We start from the raw sequence: 24,471 nt of genomic DNA, 5'->3' as shown, positions 1-24,471 counted from the left end.
TGCGGGCGCCGCGGCCGGGCCTAGCAGGGTGCGGGCCCCCGGCCACTCGCCGTCTCTGACAAAGGAGGTGCGGGCGTCAAAACCGCCTCTCCCGCTCCGCTGACACCTGGTAAACACCGGCGGCTGTGCCGTGGGTGGCGGGGGAAATGTCAGCGGCAGAAGGGGCCGATAGGGGTGCGACGCAATAAATAATCGCTATTTATAAATTTAGGAAGCGCCTTAGCTCCCGCGGTTGTCTTTCCCGCGTTTTGTTGGCTTGGTTGTGGTTTATTTCCCTCCACAAACTCGCTTTGCCAGAGGCCAGGGAAGTGCTGCCGCTTGAGGAAAACCTCTGTCCAAGACTTAAGTGGGGCTCCGCTTCCAAAAAAAAAGCTCTTAATCCTTCCCAGTCCTTCTAGAGATGGATACAGGCCTAAGTGTGAGACTGCTAGGCGCTTTTGAGACCCTGTGGTGGTCACAGCCTGGTTAAAGAATGTTAATTACTCTCCTCCCCTTATTGCACGTGCTTCTCCATAGAGGCACCTATTAAATTCCAGTCTGGAATGGGACTCATCCGGGGGGGCTTCCATTCTGGATTTGTTATCCTTATTGCATCTGGACTGTGGTTTTGGGTTAAAACGTTGCAAAGACTTAAGGAGGAGCAGCGTAGCAAAGTCTGGTAAACTGGTGTAGCTCTTGCCAGGCTAGAGGGGCTCCACCAGCTTACAGTGCTCTAGGACAGCTTTGGACTGGGGACAATGCTGTTCAGAACAAGTCCTTCCTGGCTGTGTTCTGTTTACACAGTCACTGGTGTCTGCAAATCACGGGGGACTGCTCAGCTTGCTTTGCGGGAGAAGAAAAGTTAGATGATGTGGGGCTGTGGGTGAGTTTGCCCTTTTAAAGCGTAGCAGAGACTGACAGTTTGTTCGTGTCTGTGGTATTTCACAGGTTACTCTTTTCAGGAGTCTTATTTGGCCACTGAATTATTTCTGGGTTAACAAAGCGTGTCACTTCTCGGTTCTTATCAGGCCTTTTGAGTACTCTTTGCACTCTGATTTCCAAGCACATGACTTTGTTTGTTTGTTTGTTTTTACCATAAATAGTACTTTTAGCATCTTCAAGAAATAGTTGGCCAACAGTCTTTGGCAAGCAGCTATCTTACCGAGGCAGGAAAGGTTCAGAAGTACTCATGTTTATAAACAATGTCACGCTCTGAAGCTCCTCCGTGTGAGGACAGCGTGCGTAGGGAACGAGAGGGGAGGAAGATATCGCTGGTGAGTTCAGTTAAAGAGTTGAGGTCTTTTGGTGGACTGGGCAGGAGAGCGCTTACCTTCCTTAGGAGGGACCTAAAGAGATTGGTGAGCAGAGCGGGAAATCGTTGGAAATGAGGAATGGGTAAGGGAAAAACAAATACACTCATCATTTCTGTTGGGGGGAAGAACTGGGCGTATATGCCTTGGAAACATCTACTGGCTTTTGCAGCCTTTCTCCCCTTTACCTGCATGTGCCTCCTAATTAGTGATTTTCTCAATGCATCGTGCGCTTTCCTCAGGTAGTAGCTACTAGAATTATTTTTGTTTTCAGAATATCTTTTTCTTTTGTGTTTTCCCTTTCAATAGAAACTGATGAGTGGACCTTTTGTCAGTGTTTTATTACAAGTTACCCAGGGTTCTCAGAGGATTTTAACCTTCCATGAGAAAATAAAAGAAGTTTTACATTGATGGACTCTGATGTGGGTAGATTTTATAAGGACTGCAAGAAAATCGTGGCTCTTAGTATCTATAGTTTTGTACTATATAATAATAAGTGATGGCTGCAAAAGTAATAGTTTGGGAGGAGGGTTTACAGAGTGGTTTTAAATTTAATCCATCTAAGCAAGGAGGATGTTGCCTATAAAAGGTTCTTACCCTGTTATGTAATGTTAGCGGCCTGAATTTTCATTCAAGTGTCAGTGGTTTGTCAAAATTCATGGTGTTGGATCCTAGAGTTGAGATATTTCATCCAAGGCTATGAAACTTTCAGCAGTGGGTTTTCATCCTGGAGTCGTTTTAAGTTGGTGACCTAAACCTGTTCTAAACTTAAAGCTGAACTCTGTGCACTCTAATACAAGCTATTTCATTCTTTAGCTGCTTGCATTGGTGGCAGCACATGGAGAATCTGGATCAGGGACCATACTAGCTAAAAATTGTTCAAAAACCGTTGTCCCACAGAGGTTGTCACTGTCACAATCCTGAGCATCAGTGCGGAGTGGGATTATTTTTAGACAGCTATGCAAGCAGAAATTCTCCTTCATATTAATCCCTTATCTGAAGTTTTTGCGAGTTTCTAGGTATGATGGTAGCACAATTTAAGTTGCACCCTATCTGGCTTTGGCTGTGTGTTTCTGGGATATGAAGAAAAATGCCTGGGTATAGGAAGATAATCCAGTCCATGGAAATGATCTGCCGTTACTGTCTCCTGTATAGGTCAAAGATTGATGGAGAAAGAATCTGAAACCTACAGTGTATTTTGTATTGAGCTGGCATTCTTGGTGGTGAAGAATAGCGGAGGTGAGGCATGGGTTGTTACTTGTATTTTAATAAATGAGACTGAGCTGACTTTTTTTAATCCTGGTATTATGTCCCAGCAGATGGAAAGTGCTGAGCTCAGTCCCAGGTGGGGAGGCAAAGCATCAATCTCACTGTAGTAATGTGCCTTATTTTTTTGCAGTGAAAGCAGCGTCTTGTGTGTGCAGAAGGGCAGTGTTTAATCTTTGCTTTGCTCTGGAAGAGTCAACAAGATAGACAAGGTGTAAGTCAGGTTTCAGCGTTTGGAGTCACAGGTCCAAATCCAATGCTACCCTGAAATGAAGATGTATCTTTGGGCTTATGAAAACTCTCCTTGGGTCTCCATGTGTAGGAATGCATGTGTTGGAATACTAGAAGTGTGAAAGATTTTCACTGTGCTCCCCTGAACCCCTGTTCTTGGGATTTGTTCTTCCCCTCCTTAACGCTGTATAGGGAAGGAATGGATGGAAATAAAAACTGTAATGCTAGTCGAGCCAAAGAATTTCTTGCCTGGCAAGCAGTGAGCTAATGGGTCTTTGTATTGGCCTATTATTCTCTTTAATTGAAACAAGATGGTTTATAATGCTTGTAGCAGCTCATATAGCCTGTAACAGATCTCTGGGAGACTCAGCCGCAAGTGGGTTGCAAATACAGCCCTTGTAGCTTAATCAGGAGGCACACGATTGAAGAGTACGCTTAACTAGGACACCTCCCGGGAAATCGATGCAGCATGGTGTCTGCAAGGATCAGGACAAAGCACAAAACTTGTTGAATGGCAGCAAAAGTTATGGGAATGCCAGTTGTGAAGTAATGCTCAGCCAGATGTGAAACGGGAGAGGATTTCCGAGCAGGTTGCCAACTAAGGATTAGAAGTGGGGACTGTCTTGTATTCTGTATTCATTAAGATATTTTATTCCTCTGCACATTTCTAGGCTGTTTTAAATGACTAAATACTACTGGTCTGACTTAAGACAATGGGCAGCTCAGTGAACTGCAAAAACAAAAGGGAGATCAGCAAATGCTAGAACATCTTTGTGAGGCGGGCTGTGACAGACAATCAGCTGAGGACTTTTCACAGATAGATTCTGTAAAACAAATTTGTATCAAAGATGTTGCTGGGTGATATATTCTGCAACATTATAGCAGTTTGGTAAGGTATCTGCTACTTGAGCTACATTTTGAGGGAAAAGCATTGAGGATTTCAGAGGGCCAGAAGTCTTGAAAAAGTTGGCCAACTTGCATTTTAGAAGGTAATATTTTGGTACATTTGGCTTGGATTTCCATTTTTGCTTTGTGGAAATATTAACATTTCCTGTGCTTTTTTCTGCAGCTTCTGAGACATTTAAATGGTCTTCATAGAATTGTTTAGGTTGGGAAAGCCCTTTAAGATCATCAAGTCCAGCTGTTCCCCTAACCCTGCCATCGCACCACTAAACCCTGTCTGCCCAGCTTTTAAATCCCTCCAGGGATGGGGACTTGACCCCTTCCCTGGGCAGCCCCTTCCAGTGCTTGACAGCCCTTGTGGGGAAGGAACTTTTCACAATGTCCAACCTAAACCTGCCCTGGCACAACTTGAGGCCATTTTCCCTCATCCCATCGCCTGTTTCCTGGGAGCAGACCCTGACCCCTGCCAGCTCCCCCTCCTGTCAGGCAGTTGTAGGGAGTGATAAGGGCTCCCCTCAGCCTCCTCTTCTCCAGGCTGAACACCCCCAGCTCCTCCAGCCACTCCCCATTGGCCTTGGGCTCCAGACCCCTCCCCAGCTCCATTGCCCTTCTCTGGACACGCTCCAGCCCCCCCAGGTCCTTCTGGGAGGGAGGGGCCCAACACTGAACCCAGCATTCGAGGGGTAGCCTCACCAGTGCCCAGGACAGGGGCACAGTCCCTGCCCTGCTCCTGCTGTCCACACCATTCCTGATACAAGCCAGGATGCCGTTGGCCCTCTTGGCCACCTGGGCACCCTGCTGGCTCATATTCAGCTGCCTGTCGACCAACACCCCCAGGTCCTTTTCTGCCGGGCAGCTTTCCAGCCACTCTTCCCCATGCCTGTGGCATTGCATCGGGTTGTTTTGACCCCAGTGCAGGACCCGGCCCTTGGCCTTGTTGACCCTCACCCAATTGGCCTGGGCCCATGGATCCAGCCTGGCTAGCTTCCTCTACAGAGCCCTCCTCCCCTCCAGCAGATCCACACTCCCGCCCAACTTGGTGTCATCTGCAAACTGAGTGAGGGTGCCCTCAATCCCCTTGTCCAGGTCATTGATAAAGATATTAAACAAGAGTGGCCCCAATACTGACCTTGGGGGACACCGCTTGTGTCTGGCCGCCAACTGGATTTAACTCCGTTGACCACAACTCTCTGGGCTTGGCCATCCAGACAGTTTTTTACCCAGCAAAGCCTATGCCTGCCCAAGCCATGACCAGCCAGTTTCTCCAGGAGAATGCTGTGGGAAACAGCATCAAAGGCTTTACTGAAGTCCAGGCAAACAACATCCGCAGCCTTTTCCTCATCCACTGGGCGGGTCACCTGGTCATAGAAGGAGATCAGGTTGGTCAAGCAGGACCTACCTTTCATGAACCCATGCTGACTGGGCCTGATCCCCCTGGTTGACCTGCATGTGCCAAATTCTCTCAGTTCTGCTCAATTCAGCTTTAGAAACTAGTAGATAATTGCGTGATAATCAATAGCCTGTTCTTGAAATCCAGTTACTTTGCTTTTTAAGCCTTTCTGCTAATAAACAGTCATTCTTGCTTGTGTGCTTGTAAGGTTGGTGGGTTTGTATCCCTTGACACCCTGCCTTTAAATCTCCAAGAACATAAAAACTTTTTTCTACTTTTTGACCTGGTTTCTAGACCTGTGTCGTGTACTGTATACCAAGTCATGCATAAGAATACATCAATCACTGGTGTACGTGTCATGTAACAGTAAGTGGACACCCTTAACGGCATGGGATTGGATAGGCTTTCGCATTTTTCCATTGTATATTTGTTTTCAGTCTTCTCAGCCTGTGCACCCTACCCCGAGTCCCTGTGTCTTGGTATTTCCGCCAGTCTGACAGTTGGCTTGCCATGTTTGAGACCTGGATTTATCCTGAAATATTTTCCTTCAAATGAGATCGAAGTCTGAAATAAGCTGGAAAATCTTGTGGCCAGCAGAAATTCAAGGAGTCAGCCAAACTATGCCTCAAATGAACTTTGTTGTTACATTCTTGTTTCTGTTACGTTGGTGAGGGGCCATTCCACTCTTCTGAAATATTATCCAAAATGTGTGTCTGACCTGAAGCCTCCTTTTTTTTTTTTTTTCTTTTTTTTTCCCCCCTAACAACATGCTTATAGCTCAGGAGGAAATTGCTATGGTTTTTCATAATAGTTCATGGAAAGCTACCTCTACCTTTCAGTGGATCTTCCATTAGCAGCCACTCCCTGAGCTGGGAGGCTGCATACTATCAACCACTCCTGCTCATCTACAAATCCAGAAAGCTGGGAGGTTTTGTTGCTTATCAGCTCCTTGCTGGATTATCAACTTTGAAATGATTAGTTCATGGTAGCTGGGGAACCTGCAGTTGAAATGACCCATAGGACAATGAGTGTGAGTAGCTGTGTGAGGAGTTAGTATCTGTACTTTCAAGCAACTTCTTGAAAAGGTTGATATCCTGATGTTTTTATCATTGCCAATGTGATTATTTTTTCCTGACAGTGGATGAGATGTAAGTGTACATGAGAGTTACCCAACAACCACCTTGAAAACCTGCATCCTCAGTTGTGGCCTCTTCCTACTTTCTGAGCACAATATTTGTTTGTTTGACATTTGTGTACATGCAAAATACAGTTACTACTTTCCAGTTGTTTATTATTAAGAGTGATGCTTGCAGTTGTAGCTGTGGTACACATTTAAAGATGTCTTCGTATCCCATACATGAAATAGGGTGTTCAAGTAACAATTGGTTTGGGTGACTTGATTTTTCCACTAAATAAATCTATTGTTTTATTTGGAGGGGGGGAATGAGAGTCTTTCTGCATTGCTATCGCAAAGCCTTCTAGTCTTTTGCTTTATCTTTTTATAGAATCACAGAATCATTGAGGTTGGAAAAGCCCTTTAAGATCATCAAGCCCAACCTAACCCTGCCATCCCACTACTAAACCCTGTCCCTAAGCACCGCGTCTGCCTGGCTTTTAAATACCCCCTGGGATGGGGACTCAACCCCTGCACTGGGCAGCCCCTTCCAGTGCCTGACAGCCCTTTCAGGGGAGGAATTTTTCCCAATGTCCAACCTAAATCTGCCCTGGCACAACTTGAGGCCGTTTCCTCTTACCCATTACCTGGGAGAAGAGATGAACAGCCACCTCACTACAACCTGCTTTCAGGTAGTTGTAGAGGGCGATAAGAGAGACTAAATTCAGGCCTGTTTGTAGTTGACATTTTACACCCAGCGCAGAAAACTACTTTTTATCCCTCTTTGGAAAGAAATAGACTAAGCAAGAACAGTCCTTCAGCTGCGATGCTTTCACAAGGTGGTGCTTGTGACTTTGCCCCTTGTATATTGGTGCTTTGAAGTCAATAGGAGATTATCCTCCTGCCCCGTTGATTCCCTTGGCTTTTTGAGCAGGAGATGATCCAAGCGTGGAAATGCAGAGGGAATCAAGCTCCTGTTGAGTCACTCTGAATTTCTGCTGGATGACAGCTCATTTGCATGTGTTGTAGGCACCGAAGTTACGAATTGTGCTAAGTTGAGCTCTTGAGAGCCAAAAGACTCAAGTAGTTCATACTGTGATTTAAACAGAAGGGCTTTTTGGAACTTGGGGAATTTTAAGTCAAAGTTGCGAGTGCTATGTTCTCATGTGCCTGACACGCAGGTCACACCATTTAAAAATAAATAAAACCCAGGACCGGGTCAGCCACAGTGCATGCTTGTATGTGTGTGTTAAATCCCAGGGAAAGCGTCTTTTGTGGCCCCCAACAGATTTCCCTGAGGATGGGACTGGTTATTTTAGGACTCGCTTCAAAATGCTACCATTTTTTTAAAGGGTTTCAGGCTATGCTCGCTAGAAAAAACAATTGATAGTGGGCTGAAGCCTGGTGAAAATTTTCATTTTTCTTCTCACTTAGGGAGGAGGGTCCCTTAAAATAGGCAAAAAAAAGTGTTGGGCTACAGTTTGTATGTTCTAGTTGGCCGTTAGGATTTTATTTTTTTTTTTCCATTCTGAAATTTCATAAGCCAGCTTCATTCATCTCATTTCTTTTGTTTTTGGCGTGTAGTGTGTTTTGATTTTTCTGTTTTGTCTCAGAAGAAAACATCCGGTGCTGTGACGCTCATTTGCTTTTGCTGCTGCCAAGACAGGGCTGGTTTCAGAATGACTGTTCAGCGTCAGAAGAGAAGTCCTAGATGTTGCAGGAGCGGATTGACTGACTTTAGCTGTCGGAAGCGCTGCGTTTTGAAGATGGCCAGATAGACAAAAGTCTTCTAGAGTATCTCCCATGGAAATGCTGCCTAGTGATATGCCTAGTTCTCCTGAAATGAAAGTCTCTTGGTCAGTTGTGCCGTAGGTGCGTGCACCTGACGTGACGCTGCACCCACCTGCAGCAGCAGTGCATTTAGTGTGTTAATTTACTGGTTTATTATTTGGGGAGGAGATTGTGAACCATCATATCTTAGCGTGTGTTCCCCTTGACTCTTCTTTCACTTGCTGCTGGTTTCTGAATGGAAACTACCTACACAGCTTGGAGGTTTAACAAAAATGCTCTGTGCAGATGAGTTGGGTTTTGGTTTGCCTGGGAAAAAAATGAGGTAGAGAGAACCCTCCGATCGATTTGGAGTCCCCACTGCTGAGTAATAAGAGGATTTTGGGACAAGAATATGGAGTAATTGAGGTGGTATTGATGTGGTACGGAGCATCCGCCCCTGCAATGGAGAATGCAGTGCAAAGTGCTGAAACTGTGGTGAAAGTCACCTTGAAAACAGTGTCAGGGGTGTGATGTTAGGTCTCCATTCAAAAGGCAGACACTCAGGCTGGGGAAATACCTATTAGAAGTGAAAATGCATGGTAAGTGTCTTCCTTCTTGTTTGAGCAAAAGAAAACATCCAGAATATGTAGAAATCAGGAACATCTGGCTGTTTCTCTGTAATGAAAGGAAGAGGGCAGTCTGGAGCTTGATCTCTGGATGGAATGGGGGAGAATGGGTCCAGTCCTGGTTTGCTAGAGGTGAGGCTTTGCTTTTGAGGTTTGCTTTCAAGTGCTGAGAGGGGGAGGTGAATAAGCAAGTAAACCCTGTGTTTTTCAGTGGAAACAGTGAAGCACCTCTCCTTAGGAGAGGCTGATACAGGCAGATGGGCAACAGGTAACAGGTAAGAAAGGCTGTAGAAGTGTAATGGTAGTAAGGGGTGAGACTCAATGAGGGTTAAACTAAGCTTAACCCATTTTCGGTACCCTTCACAGTGCATACATTTGGAGGAGAGTTTTGTAAAGCTTTAATTTTTCTGTAGAAGGGATGGAGACTGCTGTTTTGATGGTTATTTTCTTGTTCAAGGACTCATTTCTATAAATTGCATGGGGGGTAGTTTGGGAGGGGCATGACTTGGGTCCCCAATGTATGTATTTTCTGTCTAACAGATTTAATGGTTTACTTCCTTAGGCTGATAGAAGCTGGATCAATGTGTCAGCTCCTGCTTTTATTCAAAGAGAATGACTTACTAGTTACCTCAACGGCTTACACTAGGCACAGTGCAATGTCTGCTTTTCGTTAACGTTTTCTGTTAATTTAAAGAGCCTCTTTATTCTTTCAGATATGTTTTAATGGAGCAGGCTGCAGGTCTGGCTTATGCCTTTTACCATTTCTGCTACATCCATAGCACTCAAGTTTGCATACATGTTTTAGCATCTTTGTTGAATGCAAGTGTTGCTTGTCAGTTGTGTTAGTCATAAGCTGTAAGTCATTTATTCTTCTTTTCTTTTTAATCTTTAGTTTGTTAGATACATGGACATAGATGGTTTTGTTTTGTTAATTTTTACACCACATCTTTTCTGTACTTCAGGTTGACTCCTCACTGCACTGTGAAAACCATTAGGAAAAAGTCCTTGGGGTTAAAACCCAGGACTCCACAGTGTTACCTGCATTCGGGGCTAGAAATTAATTTAAATGGCGACTGATCTGTCTGAAGCTGAACCCGTGCATCATAAGGCGCTTCCACTCTTAACGGGAGCTCAGCTGATCCACACGGACAAGTTAAGTGAGGTAGGGGCTGGCCCATTCTCCAAGTTTTTCTCCCTTACTTGTAGGAAACTCGATTGGGAGTCTGATAAACCCTTTAGGCACTCTCCTTCCCCTCCCTGCTTTCCCCGAGATGTTATATTTGTCAAAATTCTCAAACGATCACCTCATGTAATTTGGCATTGAAAAGAAATTATTTCTTTTATAACTGTAAAATGTGAAATTATCCTCTCCCAGTATGCTTCAAAGCAGCTGGTTTGAGGGTTACTGTCCTTTAAAATTCTGAAAAATCCAAATGTAACCAGAATGTTTTTCTATATGCTGCTTTGATTTACTTTAATCCCATTTCAAAAACTTTCTGATTCTTTCCAGTATGTGTATTGATTTTTGTATACTTTTTCTAGAAAGTTGAAGAAGACACAATGCCGATCCGTCGCTCAGTGAATTCTTCTTCCCGGGAAACTCCTCCCAAAAGCAAACCTGCTGAAGGTGAAGAGGTCAAAGCTGGTACGGTAGTAGTTCTGTAGTGGACTGTTAATGTATATCTAAACATAGGCACATGTTCTGAAACTCTTGAAATAAACCTTACTGCCATGATTAAAATATTACTGATGCTTAGCTTATTTTCACAGGCTTTTCCTGGAGTATTGGGAAGTTGTATTTTGCAGCCACTCTTTTCAGTCTGAACCCATTTGTTTTGTCCTTCATATGTGGCAAAGCCCTGACACTCCAGGCATGAAAATAGAGCTCAATATAGTCCATTCTAAGCTTGCGCATTCTTTAGAGGAAAGGTAGGAATTGTGAAGTTTCAGTAGGAAGATGGCTGGAGATCGAAAAGGTGGAGCTAAGGAATGGAAAAACAAAGTATTTAATTTTTTTCTTTTTTTTCCTTTCCTGAACAAAAGGATTTTATCACAATGTGTCATAAAATCTAGTCCGCTATTCATGTGTCTGGTCTTAGCAGCTTCATCTCAGTTTCTCAGAATGTGTCATTTCAGTATCATATTTGGTTAGTTTCACTGACTTTGTCCTCTCTGGTGTCACACATAAATAAGTTACATACAAAACTAACTATTACACACTGTGTATTTTAAATGCATGATGCCTTCATGGGAAAACTGTGCGCAGGAACATAGCAGGAGCACTTCAGCTCCTTCTCAGAGATAGAGAGCCTGTCGACTGCATGGAGCAGTCACGGTGGACAGTTCTTTAGCCAAAAAGTGGGTAATGGCAGTTTATATGCATCTTATCAGGTAGGCAGCGCAGTCTCTACAGCCCATTCTCAGCTAAATATACTGGAGTTAATGTGCTTGGTAGGTTGATTTCTGACGGGATTTGATCCTGCTGATAGACAAGTGCTGCTGCCAACACATGTGCAATCGAAAGCTTTTCCAAGTCCAGAAAAACGTGATTGAATGATTAAAATCCGTCAGGCGCTGCAGTGTGTGATGCAGAAACACCAGTGTTCGAAAGCAAGTTGGTTATAAACAAAACTACTTGTATTTATCCACGTTTCTTGTAGAGATGTACTTTTTCTTGCATCTTTCTGAGTTAAAAACACATAAACCTCAACCTAGGGGAAAATCTTAGCATTTCATGGTACTGATTTCCTCCTCCCTTCCCCACCCAGGCCCCGCTGATGCAGGTTGATTGCAGGCAGTGACTTGTGGAGTAAGAGAAGACTGGGGGAACTAGTTCACTTTGAAAATCTTACATGATGATTGAAGTTATTCTGGCATTTGGTGGCTGACTGCACCTTATTGAACCTCTTTCAGTAGTTTCCTTCACTTCTTAGCTTACATTCAAATCATCTGTTTAAATTAGAGAAAAGAAATTGCCTGGTGGGAAATAATTTTGGGGGTGTGTTCTTAAGCTTTTTTTTTTTCCCCTCTGCCTTCCTGAAGAATAGAGGCTAGTTTTACGCAGTAACTTGATGCGTTTTCACATCTTTTAGACACAGAAGTCACCTCTGAGGAATCTGCCTCTGTTGGAGAAGAACAAGAGAATGAAACCCTGCCTGCTGCATCCAGTGAAGCAGAACAGCCAAAGGAACCTGAGAATGAAGGGAAGGGGGAAACAAAGTCCTCAGAAGAAACCAAAAAGGAGTAAGGCTTGCTTAGAGCTGAATTCAGGGATTTGGGTAGGATTCTGAAGAAAGTCAGGTTCTAGAGATTGAAAAAATGGTGGGAGGGATGGGGAAAATGGGATGGGTCCCTTAAAAAGGTGCTTATATTTCTCAGGAAGAAGCTACCAATCAAGTGTAGCTGCTGTTCTAGAACATGTGTAAGGCTGAATACAAAGACAGGGTCTCTCTTTTTTTTTTTTTTTTTTTTTTCTTTTTTTTCTTCTTCTCTGAAAGAAACACCAAAATGTTCTTTAAATTACTTGGTGTCAGATGTTCTGGGCTTTTTTGTTGTCGTTGTTCTGCTTGTTGCCTGGTTTACAGTGTCTTTTGTCTTACTATTGTTTTGTATTTTTCCTAAGTGAGAAGGATCAGTCTAAGGAAAAGGAGAAGAAGGTGAAAAAGACCATTCCTGCATGGGCTACTCTTTCTGCTAGCCAGCTCGCTAGAGCACAGAAGCAAACTCAGATGGCTGCCACCTCACGTCCCAAAATGGATGCTATCTTAACTGAGGCCATCAGGGTAAGCAGGAGACAAATGTTTCTTTTGTTCATCTGTTGCAAAGCAGAATAATTTGTGCGCCTAAAATCCACAATTTCAGCTTGCTGATGGTACAGATGATAATGCTGTCTGTTAGCAGGAAGCTTGCTGTGTAAGACACACATGCTTCTGCCTGGAAGCCCACGGAGCTGAAATGTGAGTCCATGATGATGCTGAGGGGCCCCTGTAGCTTATTCTTTTTGTTTAAAATTTGCTTTCCCCCCCCAATTACATTATTAGAAACAGCTAGGATGACATAACCTGGTTGATTGCTGTCATCATTTCATCCAGTGTGCCTTCTAGCCATATTTAACTTGATTTACGTTGATTAATCCATCTATTTGATACGTGCTTTTTTCAGTGTTAACTTACTCTAATTCAGGACAGATGGAAATACTGTAAACTAGCATTCCAAAGTGGTGTTTGTCTTGCTTTATTGTACCCCTCCTGGTTGTAGGAAGAGACCTGTGCTGTTGTAGTCACGCTGCTGCTCTTCCTTTGAGGCTTGGTTCATGCGCATTTCCTTCACAGGAGGCCTGGACTTCACCGGCCTTAATTGCAGAGTGGCCTTTCCAGCTCCTATATCTTCAAAATATGAACTTCAACTTAGGTTTTTTACTATTTACTAATGTCAATCCTCCAACTTCTTAAAAAAAAAAAAAAATTGGCAACTTGTTCTGACTTAATGATTACTCTATCTAACACTAGTAAAATGACTTAACAGTTGTGCAGCATTGGTTGGCCAAAAGGTGACTGTACTTTGTAGTAGCATGAAGTGCTTAAGCCATTATGTGTAATGGATTCAGAATGGGGAGTGGTTGATATGTGCTTGCTGTGCTGATTTTGTGTTGTCTGCTCTTCAGCTACACTCAAGGGGAAAGTTAAGTATTTTGTTAGTCATATTTTATACTCTTGAGTCACTGGAGGGGGAAAGGCCAGCCCTGGCATCCTGTGCCTATGTGCTGGCTTATATACATCAGTTCAATCTCTCTTCTTCCAGACCCACAGCAAGATAATTGCAGTGCAGGTGGTTTCTACTAACTTTTTGCTTTTGTTTCAGGCGTGCTTTCAAAAGAGTGGTGCATCAGTCGTTGCAATACGTAAATACATCATCCACAAATACCCTTCCCTGGAGCTTGAGAGGAGAGGCTATCTTCTAAAGCAAGCATTGAAAAGGGAGCTGGAGAGAGGAATCATTAGACAGGTAAGAGTTGCTTTGTGGAGCGGCACTGGAGGTGGTATTACTGAGTGACACAGCAGTTTCTTAAAGTTCCTTAGCAGGTCTCTGGGGTGATAATGTTCTCCCTTGTGGAGGTTAATCAACATCTGTCTCCACTTTGTTAGACACTGACAGAATTTCAGCCTTGTTCTGTCAATCGGATACTTCGTGCGGTTGTCTCTTGTGCAATGCATGACCGTTCCCAGTGTTGTGTCATACAGCATTGCAGCGGCATGTGTCTTCAAACCGAGTCTAACAATGTCACTTCCACAGCAGCACGTTTCTTTTACCGCTGTAATTTAAGCCTGTGGTATCTGTTAGGGTCTCCTGGTCAGGACAGCAGAGTATGCTGTGGTTTCTGATCTTAGTGACCTGTCGAGTGTGTTCAAATCAGGCTTCTGCCATAACAGCCAGGGTGACAGCGCATTCAAAATCTGCATAATCATGTCAATTAGTTTCTTTCAGGTTGTTATTATTCTGAATTACTTTGTTAAAGACTAAAATGGACTTTCTTTTGACCTAGGTGAAAGGAAAGGGAGCTTCTGGGAGCTTTGTGGTGGTGTCTAATGCAGGAAAAACTGTTCCAAAAGCCAGAGACAGAAAGGTAAGATGGATCATGTTAAATGATACTCTGAAAAATGTTGCACTGAAACATGTGTATCTTATGAAATGCAGCCGAACCCCAACCCAAACAGTGTTCTTCCTCCTTGCTGTACTTTTCTTCCCCAAATACAGTAATTAAAACACCCATTCCACTAAAATCAGAATCAGAAAGCTAGTACAAGAAACTAAAAACCAAGTAGAATAATCTAAATCTTAGTTTTAAAATGTTTACATTAAACCCCTAGGCTTTGGTTCAGAGGCAGAAAACTGAATAACCATGAAGCTCCTCTTCTGTCTTTACCTGGTAGAGAGAGATGCCTCTCAGGTATTGTAAGAGAGCTTTATGCTACTGCTGTTTTTGTTGTATCTGTTGCATGGATAAAAGGCTTCAGTCTTCAGGACTGTCAGGTGAACGTTTTTCCGTCAACTGTGAGGGCAGAGGGAGGAAGAAGAAAATGTCCTAAGGCTTCTGGAAGAAAGCTGCTAAGCTTGGGTGTGTATTGTTTTGAGGTAATAAAATGTGATGTGGTGTTTTGGAGCCTAGTCCTCACAATTAGTCGTGGTTCCAGCACCACTGTTCCCCACTCCCTGCTGCGCTGGGTGTCTGAAACACATTTCTAACACTGCAGTTACAAAACGCTTAGCTGGAATTGCTGATCCCCTTGCATCTTAGATGGGAGAACCCAGAGAGTATTTGAATGCCTTAGTGCTTATCTCCTGGCTACTGGGGACACCAAAAGTCATAGAATCATAGAATCCTTTGGTTGGAAAAGACCTTTAAGGCCATAGAGTCCAACTGTACCTGTCCACTACTAAACCCTGTCCCTAAGCACCTTATCTGCCCATCTTTTAAATACCTCCAGGGTACTGCTTCCCTGGGCAGCCCGTTCCAGTGCCTGATAACCCTTTCAGTGAAGAAATTTTTCCTAATAATCTAATCTAAACCTCCCTGGTGCAACTTGAGGCTGTTCCCTTTTGTCCTATCAAGTCCTAAAACTGAAGGAAACAGTGACACACTTGGTACTGGACCGCTGAAGGAAACTAATTGCAGTGTAACTTCTTTTAAATAGAGCTCACTGGCTCCACGAGAAGTTTGAGCAAGGCACCTGATAACTGCTAACACACCACTTTTCTTGACTGTAGCATATCGGCTGTCTTTGTTCCTAGTTACTTTCTCTGTGTTGCAGCAAAACAAATAGCTTCCTTTTGTTTTTGGTGAATTCAGCTAGCAGTCAAGTAGCTATCTGGGTGAGCAACACCCTCACCCATTTGACTGTTTGCAAAACTGCTGGTCAGCATCAGAATCATTAAACTTCATCACATTTCCCCCTCTGTCTTTTCTATGTAAGGAACAGACCATTTTTTTCCCTGATCATCCCCTCATCATATTAACAAAGGGATGGAGGAAAATTCAGAAGGGAGTGTTGGCTTCAATCAGGATTTTGTTCTGTTATCTGAAAAAAAAAAAAAAAAAAGCACTCCTGTTTAGCTGTTCATTTTTGGGAAGATTTGACCTGTATAAACAGGCCTTGCTTTTGGTTTTTATGTTTGGTGTCAATGTGAATCCTTTTCACCTGTCTCACTGAAGGGTAGCAGAGGAAAATGTCTATAGAAAGAGGAAGGAAACCATTAAAAATACAGATGTTGTTAAATACTCAGCAATTTATATTTGTAAAACTTTTCTAAGGCTCTTGTGAAAATTCCAGTCAAATGTGCTCGACTTTACTTAAACTGCTAAATTTTTTAAATTGTTAATTTAAAGAACTGCCTCATACAGAACTTGATTTTCCAGATCTGTGGCCAGTGTCAAGAGCACTTCTCCCCACCTGTGCATTGCTGGTTCAGAAAACCCCGAGTTTTAGGCCCCACTGATGCGTAAAAGTATGTGTATTTCAGAAAAGCACTTCCGCTTCGACTGCGGAGCAACAAGTCAAGCTGGAAGATATCCTGCCGCTGGCTTTCACCCGCCTTTGTGAGCCGAAGGAAGCTTCTTACAGCCTGATCAAGAAATATGTGTCTCAGTATTACCCCAAACTCAAAGTAGATATAAGGTAGGTGCAGGAGTACACTTTGGCAAGCAGAGCTGCAGAGGAGCAGTGAAAAGCAGCCTTCCTCTGGCTTTGCCTCACTTCACGGTGATTCAATCCAATATTTCAGCAGGCAGCAGACAGGTGGTGCTCTGTGTTGTAGAGCCTGCGGGAAAGCATGGGGAAAAGCTGTGCCTTTTTCTGCATCCCTCCACACCCAACCTTTGTTCCCGAAGCCAATGTCAGCATTGCTCTGTGCACCGCCACCCTTAACGAAAACCAGATACCTTTAACTGCGTGGATGTGAAGGCCTCTCCTTGGGATCTTGTCCCACCTGGTTCTGGATGCTTTAGGTGGCACGCGCTTACAGAAATCTTTAAGTTTGCCCATATGGAGCAGGTTAAGGCTTGGGGAGGAAGCAAATCTAGGAAAGCCCCGTGGGTCACTTCTTACAGGGGCTTATATTCAGTCCCTTGTTTGTCTGCGAGCTGACTGACTCATTGCCCACCGAGTCCAAATGTGCTTTTCAAGATGAGTAAATCCTTCCAAGTGAATCCTGTCTGTTTCTGGATATGCAGTGACACCAAGAAAGCATTGCAGTTCAATTTCCGCTAACGTGTGTTGTTCTTCTCATGTAATCAGCGCTTGCTGACAAATCTGCATTTAAAATGTCTGTATGTAGGCAGGTACCACTTGTAAGTACTGCTCTGCTCACACTCTGTGTAAAGCATTGTTTCTCTGTTTGTTTTTTAAGATGTCAATGTGTGTCAGTAAAGCTTTATCCTCCTGTATTTCAGGCCCCAGCTGTTGAAGAATGCCCTGCAGAGAGCTGTAGAGAAGGGCCAGTTAGAGCAGATCACAGGGAAGGGAGCGTCTGGGACATTCCAGGTCAGAGCCAGAGTTCATCTTGTTTTGTTGACTGTACTGACCACAGGCCTTGGATACGAGTTAACACGCCCTCTCCCCCCTCCCAGTTCCATTGGGTGGACCTTTCTTCAGCCTGTCATATTCAGGAGTTGTCAAACTATGAAGCAGTAGGACTCTTGTTCTCCTTTTGGTCTACATTTCTGGAGCAGACCCCCCGCCTTCCTTGCTTAGCGTGCTCCATGCGCTGCTTCAGCTCTGACTCACTAGCACAGTAGGGGAGATGGTGGGGTAAGCTTTCCTTTCCATCACTAATTGTAAGTGCAGTAGGTACCCCAGATGTCTTGGGTACATTTGGTCTGTGGGATGGAGGAAGATCTGATTTGTTTCCTTCCCTGAGTGATAGGCCCTTAGATTGCCACATCCTTGCAGTGTATGTGGGGACTAGGACAATGTGTTACCAATAAAAAGCACTCCAGGCCAGTTGACTGAATAGGCCTATCCTCCCAATTAAAGCTGGGAGAGCAGCGTTCCCTGTGCAGTGTTTTAATATAAAACGTATCTGTGCTAATGCAGGAGCGCCGACCCACCTGGTGCAGAGGAGCTTGTCCTGACCTGGTTTGGGAGAATTTTGTCTTGATGCTTTTCTCTTCCTCCTTGGAAAATAGCTGAAGAAATCAGGGGAGAAGCCCCTGCTGGGTGGGACTCTGATGGAAGACGCCATCCTGTCTGCCATTGCGGCCATGAACGAACCGAAGACCTGCTCCACCACAGCGCTGAAGAAGTATATCCTGGAAAACCACCCAGGGACCAACTCCAACTTCCAGGGTAAATTACCGATCTGTGTAACGTTTCCCTTTTACATGCTGAAAGAGAGGCCTGCAGATGTGGCTGTGCAGCACCTTTAAAATATTTGGTTGAGCTTGCTGGGGAGCTGACAGCTGCTCAGCTCTTTGTGCTGCAGAGATGCTCAGGGGTTTTAATTCCCATTAGTTCCTTTCAAGCCTGACAAAGGCCAGTTTCTGAGACATAATGCATGGTTCTCTTGTGTATAGCACGTTCCTAGGTAGGGGGAACAGTATTCAAGTACTTCATTGTTCTTAAATCACCAAGTTGATTTAATCTGTCTCTCTCTATATTGAAAGGCTACAGCTTGGCAGAAATGCAGTTCCTAGTTGCTTTTTGTTTAGAGAAGTTGCATAGTCCAACTTTTAAAAAAATTCACAAGCACCTCTCTTATTGATTTGTTTGAGGTCCTTCTTTGGCTTTGATTTTAAAAGGTCAAGCAAGTGAGGAGAGAAACTAATCCTGTTGTATTTGGGAAGGGCTTTGGCATGTCTTTTGTTCCCAGGAATGACACTCATGTCTGTTTTGACTTTTGCATTAGCAGAAGCAATACTAACAGAGACTTTAAAGTACATCTTCTATTGGCTTATTTGCATTATTTGCTCTGAGCCCCGATGCAGTTGTTTAACCCAGGCTGGAGGTCATCTGAAGCAGGATGAGCTTGCAGCAGTCTCTACTAGAGTCAAACATCAAAGTAGATCAGTGTGTTACTCTGGTGTCATAGTGCTGGTGCCATTCCTCAGGACCTGGGGCCGCAGAGGAGATTGCTGATCCCACACTCGTCACCTGGAGCTGAAGCATGGCATCAGCACGGCCGTTTGATGCAGGGCTTCCTGACATGTAGACGAGCGCAGTTTCCCTCCCAGCAGTGTGGGCTGAAGAAGTTGCCTGAGGCCTTCTGCCAATTAGGGACTGATGTCAAGTATGACTTCTTAATCTTGGGGCAGGGAAGAGAGTTTCCAGGCTTACTAAGCCCTTGCACGATTTATTTTCAGGACCATTGGAAATTGCCCTGGTCCTTTGAGGCCTGGATTTAGCCAGCCTCCGATGCTTGTCAGTCTTGCAAGCTGGCTAAGGAAATTTTAGCTTGCAATCTGTTGTTTTCTTTCTCCTTCCATTACATAAAAGGAATTTTGATGATCTCTGCTCTGTTTTAAGACCAACCGGAGGAAGATCTGGTGAGATGTAAAAGCAGGCAGATACACACTGCAGAGCCAGCGCTCTGCAGTCCTCCCCATTTTATACTTCATACTTATAACTGGACTTGACTGGAGTCAAATCCTTTACATGCTGCTGTTGATCTCTGGTACACAGAGTAAAAACAGCCTTACGCTTTATGTGTTGCTCCCTTTTATAGAAAGTATGAGATTTTTAAAGAGTTCTTGAACTACGTCAATCCAAATGTTGCAAGACTATTAATGACTACAATGAAATTACCTGTGCAAGCTCCTCCAGTGCCATTCAAAGTAAAACATTTCAGCAGAGGTATCCTGTAAGCAGGTGAAGGTATGGCAGCCTTCCAAATTATTCTCTGGGTGTGCAATGTCAGTTCTGGATAAAAACCCATTTCAGGAGTGTTGAAGAAGTGGTTGGAGTGAATACTTTTGCATTAATTGGACAGAACAGATTCAGATGACAGTTCAGCCAGCTTGTTTCTTTTGGATTTTTCTCTTTCTGTTCCTCAAGTGGACCTCTTTGGAACGTGCTTGAGGGTGGGCTTGGGTTTTCCCTTGGTTTGGAGGGAGCTAAATATGTAAGTGGTCCCACTAATTCAAGCTGAAAATGGTTTTGAACTGGCTAAACAACTTCAGCCCTTTGCCAGAGACAAAGATCCCCTGAACTTGCGCAGTTTCTGTTACATTTCTTACACACTGCACAATGGGAACAGAAGACTGGAATCAAAAGTGCATTGGTCATATTTCTAGACCAAATATTTTCCCTTTAGAGAAAAACAAAACCACAGAATGGGGAAAGATGCACCACATATGAAATTTAGAATGGGAGAAGGGCAATAGCAGTGTAAAGGCTTGATTTTTTAAAAAACACTTTGGAGAATGGTCTGAGGAAAGCTGAGATTTGGGTTAAATTTGGACAGAAGTGGTTACATGGTGCTGTTGAATGCATTTATAAAGGAGAATCCCTTGATTGTGACATCAAAAACCTGCGCTGTTCTCGACTTCTTCCTTTGGAGAATTTATAATCAGACTCGCTAAGTGTTCAGGAACAAATACTTGAATCTTGTATCTTCTTGAAAATTATCGGCAAGAGGGTTTCCCTTTAAATAAGACATACTAAAACTTCCAAACGCTGTGGTCTGGCTGGGTCTTACACAACAGCTCTTTGGCGAGTGCAGAAAGAAGCAGGCGGTGATGTCTTCATGAGCCTCAGGTCGCCAGCACCATTTCATTCCTCTGCAGGTGTCCTGAGCAAAAGAGACTTCATCCTGACTCTCCATCTCTGACTTCAGAAGCCACTACAGAGAGCAGGAAGGTTAGACAAGTGGATAAAGATAGCAACTCAACCTTCCTCTGATTTGTTTTTCTCCTCCCCTTCCCCCCGCAGTGCATCTACTGAAGAGAACCCTGCAGAAATGTGAGAAGAATGGCTGGATGGAGCAAATTTCTGGAAAGGGCTTCAGTGGAACCTTTCAGCTTTGCTTCCCGTATTATCCTAGGTAAAGAGCTTGGCTGTAAAACGATGTTCAAGATAAGCGTTGCGTAGGTCAGCCAGATAGCACTGCTGAAGTTCATAGGCTGACGTCCTATTTACAGGGAAGTTTGTGGAGGGTTTAATAACTGATGAACCACAATGTTGTCACCCATACTCTAGATAATGACGTTACTTGGGTGCCTGACTGTGAGTGAGCGTAAAGCTGACTTCATTAGCAAGGGAAGCTTTTAAGGGTAATAAAAATATTGGGCCCAATGTTCTCAGGTACTCTGTCGTGATGCTTTTTTTTTGCAGGATGGGGGCTATTTAAGTCTTCCCATGCTAAAACAAATTCAGATAAGCAGATAGTTCTTAACGCAAGGATGCTCATGAGGAGTCGGACCCAGCTGTTTGCCTGTCTTAATGCTGATGCGGAGGAGAGGTGGGAGGAGGGAAGTTGACCTAGATTAGTTTCTGTGAGACTAAACCAGCCTTTCTTCTCCTGCTGTGAGCGTATATTGTGCTGGGCTGCATGGAGCCTGGGGATGGTGAGTTAGCATCCCACCAAGAACCAAATGGCAGCGTAGTCATTAAAGTCTCTGCTTCCTACCTTCTTCTATTGCATACACACAAAGCCCCCAGTGGCTTCAGCCTGCGTTCAGGGTGGCTGAAGTCTGATCTCGTCCCTTCGTTGTCTGCCTTCCTGTGTTCGCACAGAAGGAGCAATGAGGAGGGAACTGGGGAAAGGGCAGCTGAGGGTGCGGCATTTCTGGTGACTTACAATCTGTCACGCTTCTGCCATTGCAGAGACTAAATAACATTGGCTTCTGATAGCGGCAAACACAAAACCTTGGGGGTATTTGTGGGTTAGGCTCAAAGCTGTAACCTTATGGGAGGATGGGCAGGAGTGCCTGACGAAGGCCAGGGTTACCCAAGGCTTGCTGACCCTGGAGTCAGATCCTTAGGAGTAAGTCACACTCTGACAAGAACCCTCTTGTAGCCCAGATGTGCTCTACCCAGAGAAGCAGCAGGATGAGGACTCTGACGAATCTGATGAGGAAGAAGAGGAGGAATCTGATGAGGAAGAAGAATCTGAAGAGGAAGAGTCTGAGGAGGAAGAGCCACCACCAAAGAAGAGGTATGGCAGCATGAGAGATAAATGGGCTCCTTCGGATGAAATAAAAGTGTCTGTCACAGCTGTAGAGCACACAGGTTTGTCTCTTGGTGTGGTTATTTATCCTCGAGCTGCTGCTCAGAGGTGTTGGAAGAAGATGTTTCTAATTATGCTTTGCTCCAGAGATAATGATCTCCCACATGCCTCAATTGGAAGCTTGCCTCTTTTTTTTCCTCCAGATGAGAAGAGAGCCTGGCTTTATTCTTTGTCTTGCCTTTAGTCTCCTAAGGTCGCCTTTTGCGCTTTACACAGGTGTGATGTTTCACATGGGACTTTTTGTATTTATTAAGTGTTTCTGCAGGAAAACTTTTCCCCACAGTATTATTTGCAGTTCTGTAGCCAGATATGAAACCTGCCTTCCTCAGAATGTGGATTTAAGATAAGTGTTGTTCGTTAAGTAATAAAATTCCATTTAGAGAGGAGAGAGAGTGCTTAGGTATCTTAATTGTTCTGACGATTGACTTTGATTCCTTGTCATTATTTGGATGTTTCTATGCCTACGCGTTCAAAAGGCGTTCAAAACTTCGCTTGGCAGAGCACTGTGGGGATTAAGAAGTGCTTAGTGTGGCAAGATCCACCAGAGGAGTTATTGCTCTTTGGGATGTAGCTAATGAAATGTACTGCTGCATAAAGGAACATCCGCGGTAAAGAATGAGGATGCCAAGATCTGCTTCGTTATGCAGATTGACGACAGCAGCTCTGTTCTGGGTAGCATTTGCGCCTCCACTGAGATCTTGTGCTGTCTTTCTCTCTGACAGGATGCAGAAGAGACCACCTCCGAAATCACAGAGCAGAGCCCCTCCAATGAAGAGAAGAGAGTCCAAGCCCAAGCCAAGAAAAACCCCTGCAGCCCGCCGGGGGAAAGCAAAGCCCCCTCCCAAGGTTAAAACCCCTGCTAAGAAAGCCAAACCAGCAGCCCCGGCCATCAAGAAACCCTCTGGTGGCAGCTCTTCCAAGAAACCAGCAGCCAGCGGGAGGAAGGAAGTAAAACCCTCCGCCAAGGGCAAAGCCACCATGAGGAAATCTCTCCGGGCAAAAAAGTAAAATTTTTCCACTGTCAGGGAATCCCATGGTCAAATCCACAATCTTGTTTTATAAGTCAAGGTGCATTTGTATTTTAGTTCTGATGCTTCAACACTTCTTTAATTTTTTTTATTTTTTTTTTTTCTTGAATGATGGGGGAAAAAGTTGAAAATTAAGTCAAACCAACCCGAGCATTTGTTAGATCTCAATGCTGTGCCTCGTGCCTGCCCCTCCCCTGGAACAAGTCATCTTTAGTTTCTGCAATAATTTTAGGACTTTTCTAAGACGTATATATGATCTGTACATTTCACAGTGTTCCTCTTGGGTTTGGGGGGGAGGGTTGGCTTTTAAAAATTCTTCAAAGAAGATCTTTATATCTTTAGACAGCAGGAACAGGATGATTGGGGGAATGTGATTCTTAATGAGAAGGCACAATGGCAGAAGAGTCCTCCCTAGATCCCCTGCATGATGAGGTCCTTAACGCTTCTGTGAAGAAGCAGTGTATATACAGCACTTGCACTGAGTCCTGGAGGTGCTTCTTTCTGCTCGGCCGTTAGAGCAACAGGCTGAGGAGGTGGCGCGTTTGGCTCCTTCAGGCCAGCAAGGTTTGTTTGATGGTGAGTCAGATCTTCAGTAAACAGAGGCTGCAGCGTCTACTGATTGTCTGATGCCAGAGGGGCTCCAAAAGGGGTGGTTCTTGATCAGGTGGGTGATTTGAATTAGCGTTTTCCACGCCACATCTGTTACCTTAAAACCAAAATATTATAAAAGTCTTCTTGAATCCAACTTTCAAGTGTTTTTAAGAGAGGAAGAGCCTGGGTTTTGTCACCTCTTGTTTACCCTTTTTTAAAGAGAAGTTGGAGAGCTATACAGTCGCTAATGTAGAGATGTTGATAAGTGAAGAACATGCAGTTTGCTAAAATAAAAATAAAATGAAACTAGATTCCAGGCCCACTTTGCGTGTCCTTTCTCTTCCTCACCACAGCTTTTTCCTCCTGGAAACGTAGAGAGGAGGGAATTACAGTCACTGTGGACTGCTGCAGAGGCAAATCTTTGTTAAAAGTACAATGCCAGCGTGAAGGAGTTGGGGCTGGTTTAGCCTGAGCCCCTGCCGAGCTCTGTAGTTGGACCAACATGTGACCTCTTCCTTCTGCATTTTCTCTGGAGGCAAAGGTGAGCAAGAAGAAAGCTCAGTTGGAACCTCTTGCTGCTCTTCTCCCTCTGTCCCCAGTCAGTGGGGACAAAAAAGACCAAATGAAATCTTCCCCCTGCAAAAGAGCAGCTGCCTGTGATCAAAACACGCTCCACTTGGGACGAGGCAAGGCTGGAGCTGCCAGTGTCACCTGGTTTAACGTGCTTTTGGCAAGAGTGTTGCAGGTGCTGCACTGAGAGGAGTGCAAAAAAGGAGAAAATAGCCTTATTGAATTTATTCTTTTCAGTTGCCATCCCAGTGTGCTGCCTCCAACAACTGGGAGTTTAAAAAAAAAACCTCTTACAGAAATGCCCTAAATTGTTCCCAGCCCTGTAACGAAGGTGCAAACTGCAGGTTAACAAAAATCACAGCTGCTATGAAACCCGGAGAGTGAAAGCCCCGATCAAAGAGTAATCTGCAGGGATGTAAAGCAATTAGAACCGTTAGCTAATGGCTCTTTCCCAGGGCTACTTGTACTGAAATGG

At 44.2% G+C, this 24,471-nt stretch overlaps 1 protein-coding gene across 5 annotated transcripts in view; it reads left to right on the top strand.

The window, feature by feature from the left end:
* The first annotated feature begins 23 nt into the window (after positions 1 to 23).
* The window catches only part of HP1BP3 (heterochromatin protein 1 binding protein 3), a 25,174-nt gene continuing 726 nt past the window's right edge, over positions 24 to 24,471 (top strand). The window contains exons 1-14 of one of the 5 annotated variants that reach the window (XR_004842962.1): positions 2,415 to 2,528; positions 9,552 to 9,751; positions 10,132 to 10,234; positions 11,682 to 11,832; positions 12,212 to 12,371; positions 13,450 to 13,593; positions 14,132 to 14,212; positions 16,108 to 16,262; positions 17,036 to 17,126; positions 17,771 to 17,930; positions 20,511 to 20,622; positions 21,598 to 21,735; positions 22,530 to 23,411; positions 23,780 to 23,967. Coding sequence is in view for 4 of the 5 variants with exons in the window: in XM_035901816.1 (XP_035757709.1) it covers positions 9,656 to 9,751; positions 10,132 to 10,234; positions 11,682 to 11,832; positions 12,212 to 12,371; positions 13,450 to 13,593; positions 14,132 to 14,212; positions 16,108 to 16,262; positions 17,036 to 17,126; positions 17,771 to 17,930; positions 20,511 to 20,622; positions 21,598 to 21,735; positions 22,530 to 22,815 (1,677 nt within the window). In the remaining variant the exon portion in view is untranslated. The other 4 variants (XM_035901816.1, XM_009646492.2, XM_035901817.1 and 1 more) reach the window with 4 other exon arrangements.

This window comes from Egretta garzetta, unplaced genomic scaffold (assembly GCF_000687185.1).
Source record: "Egretta garzetta isolate BGI_Z169 unplaced genomic scaffold, ASM68718v1 scaffold69, whole genome shotgun sequence".
Classification (NCBI taxonomy): Eukaryota; Metazoa; Chordata; class Aves; order Pelecaniformes; family Ardeidae; genus Egretta; species Egretta garzetta.
This window is presented reverse-complemented; position numbering and strand designations above follow the sequence as displayed.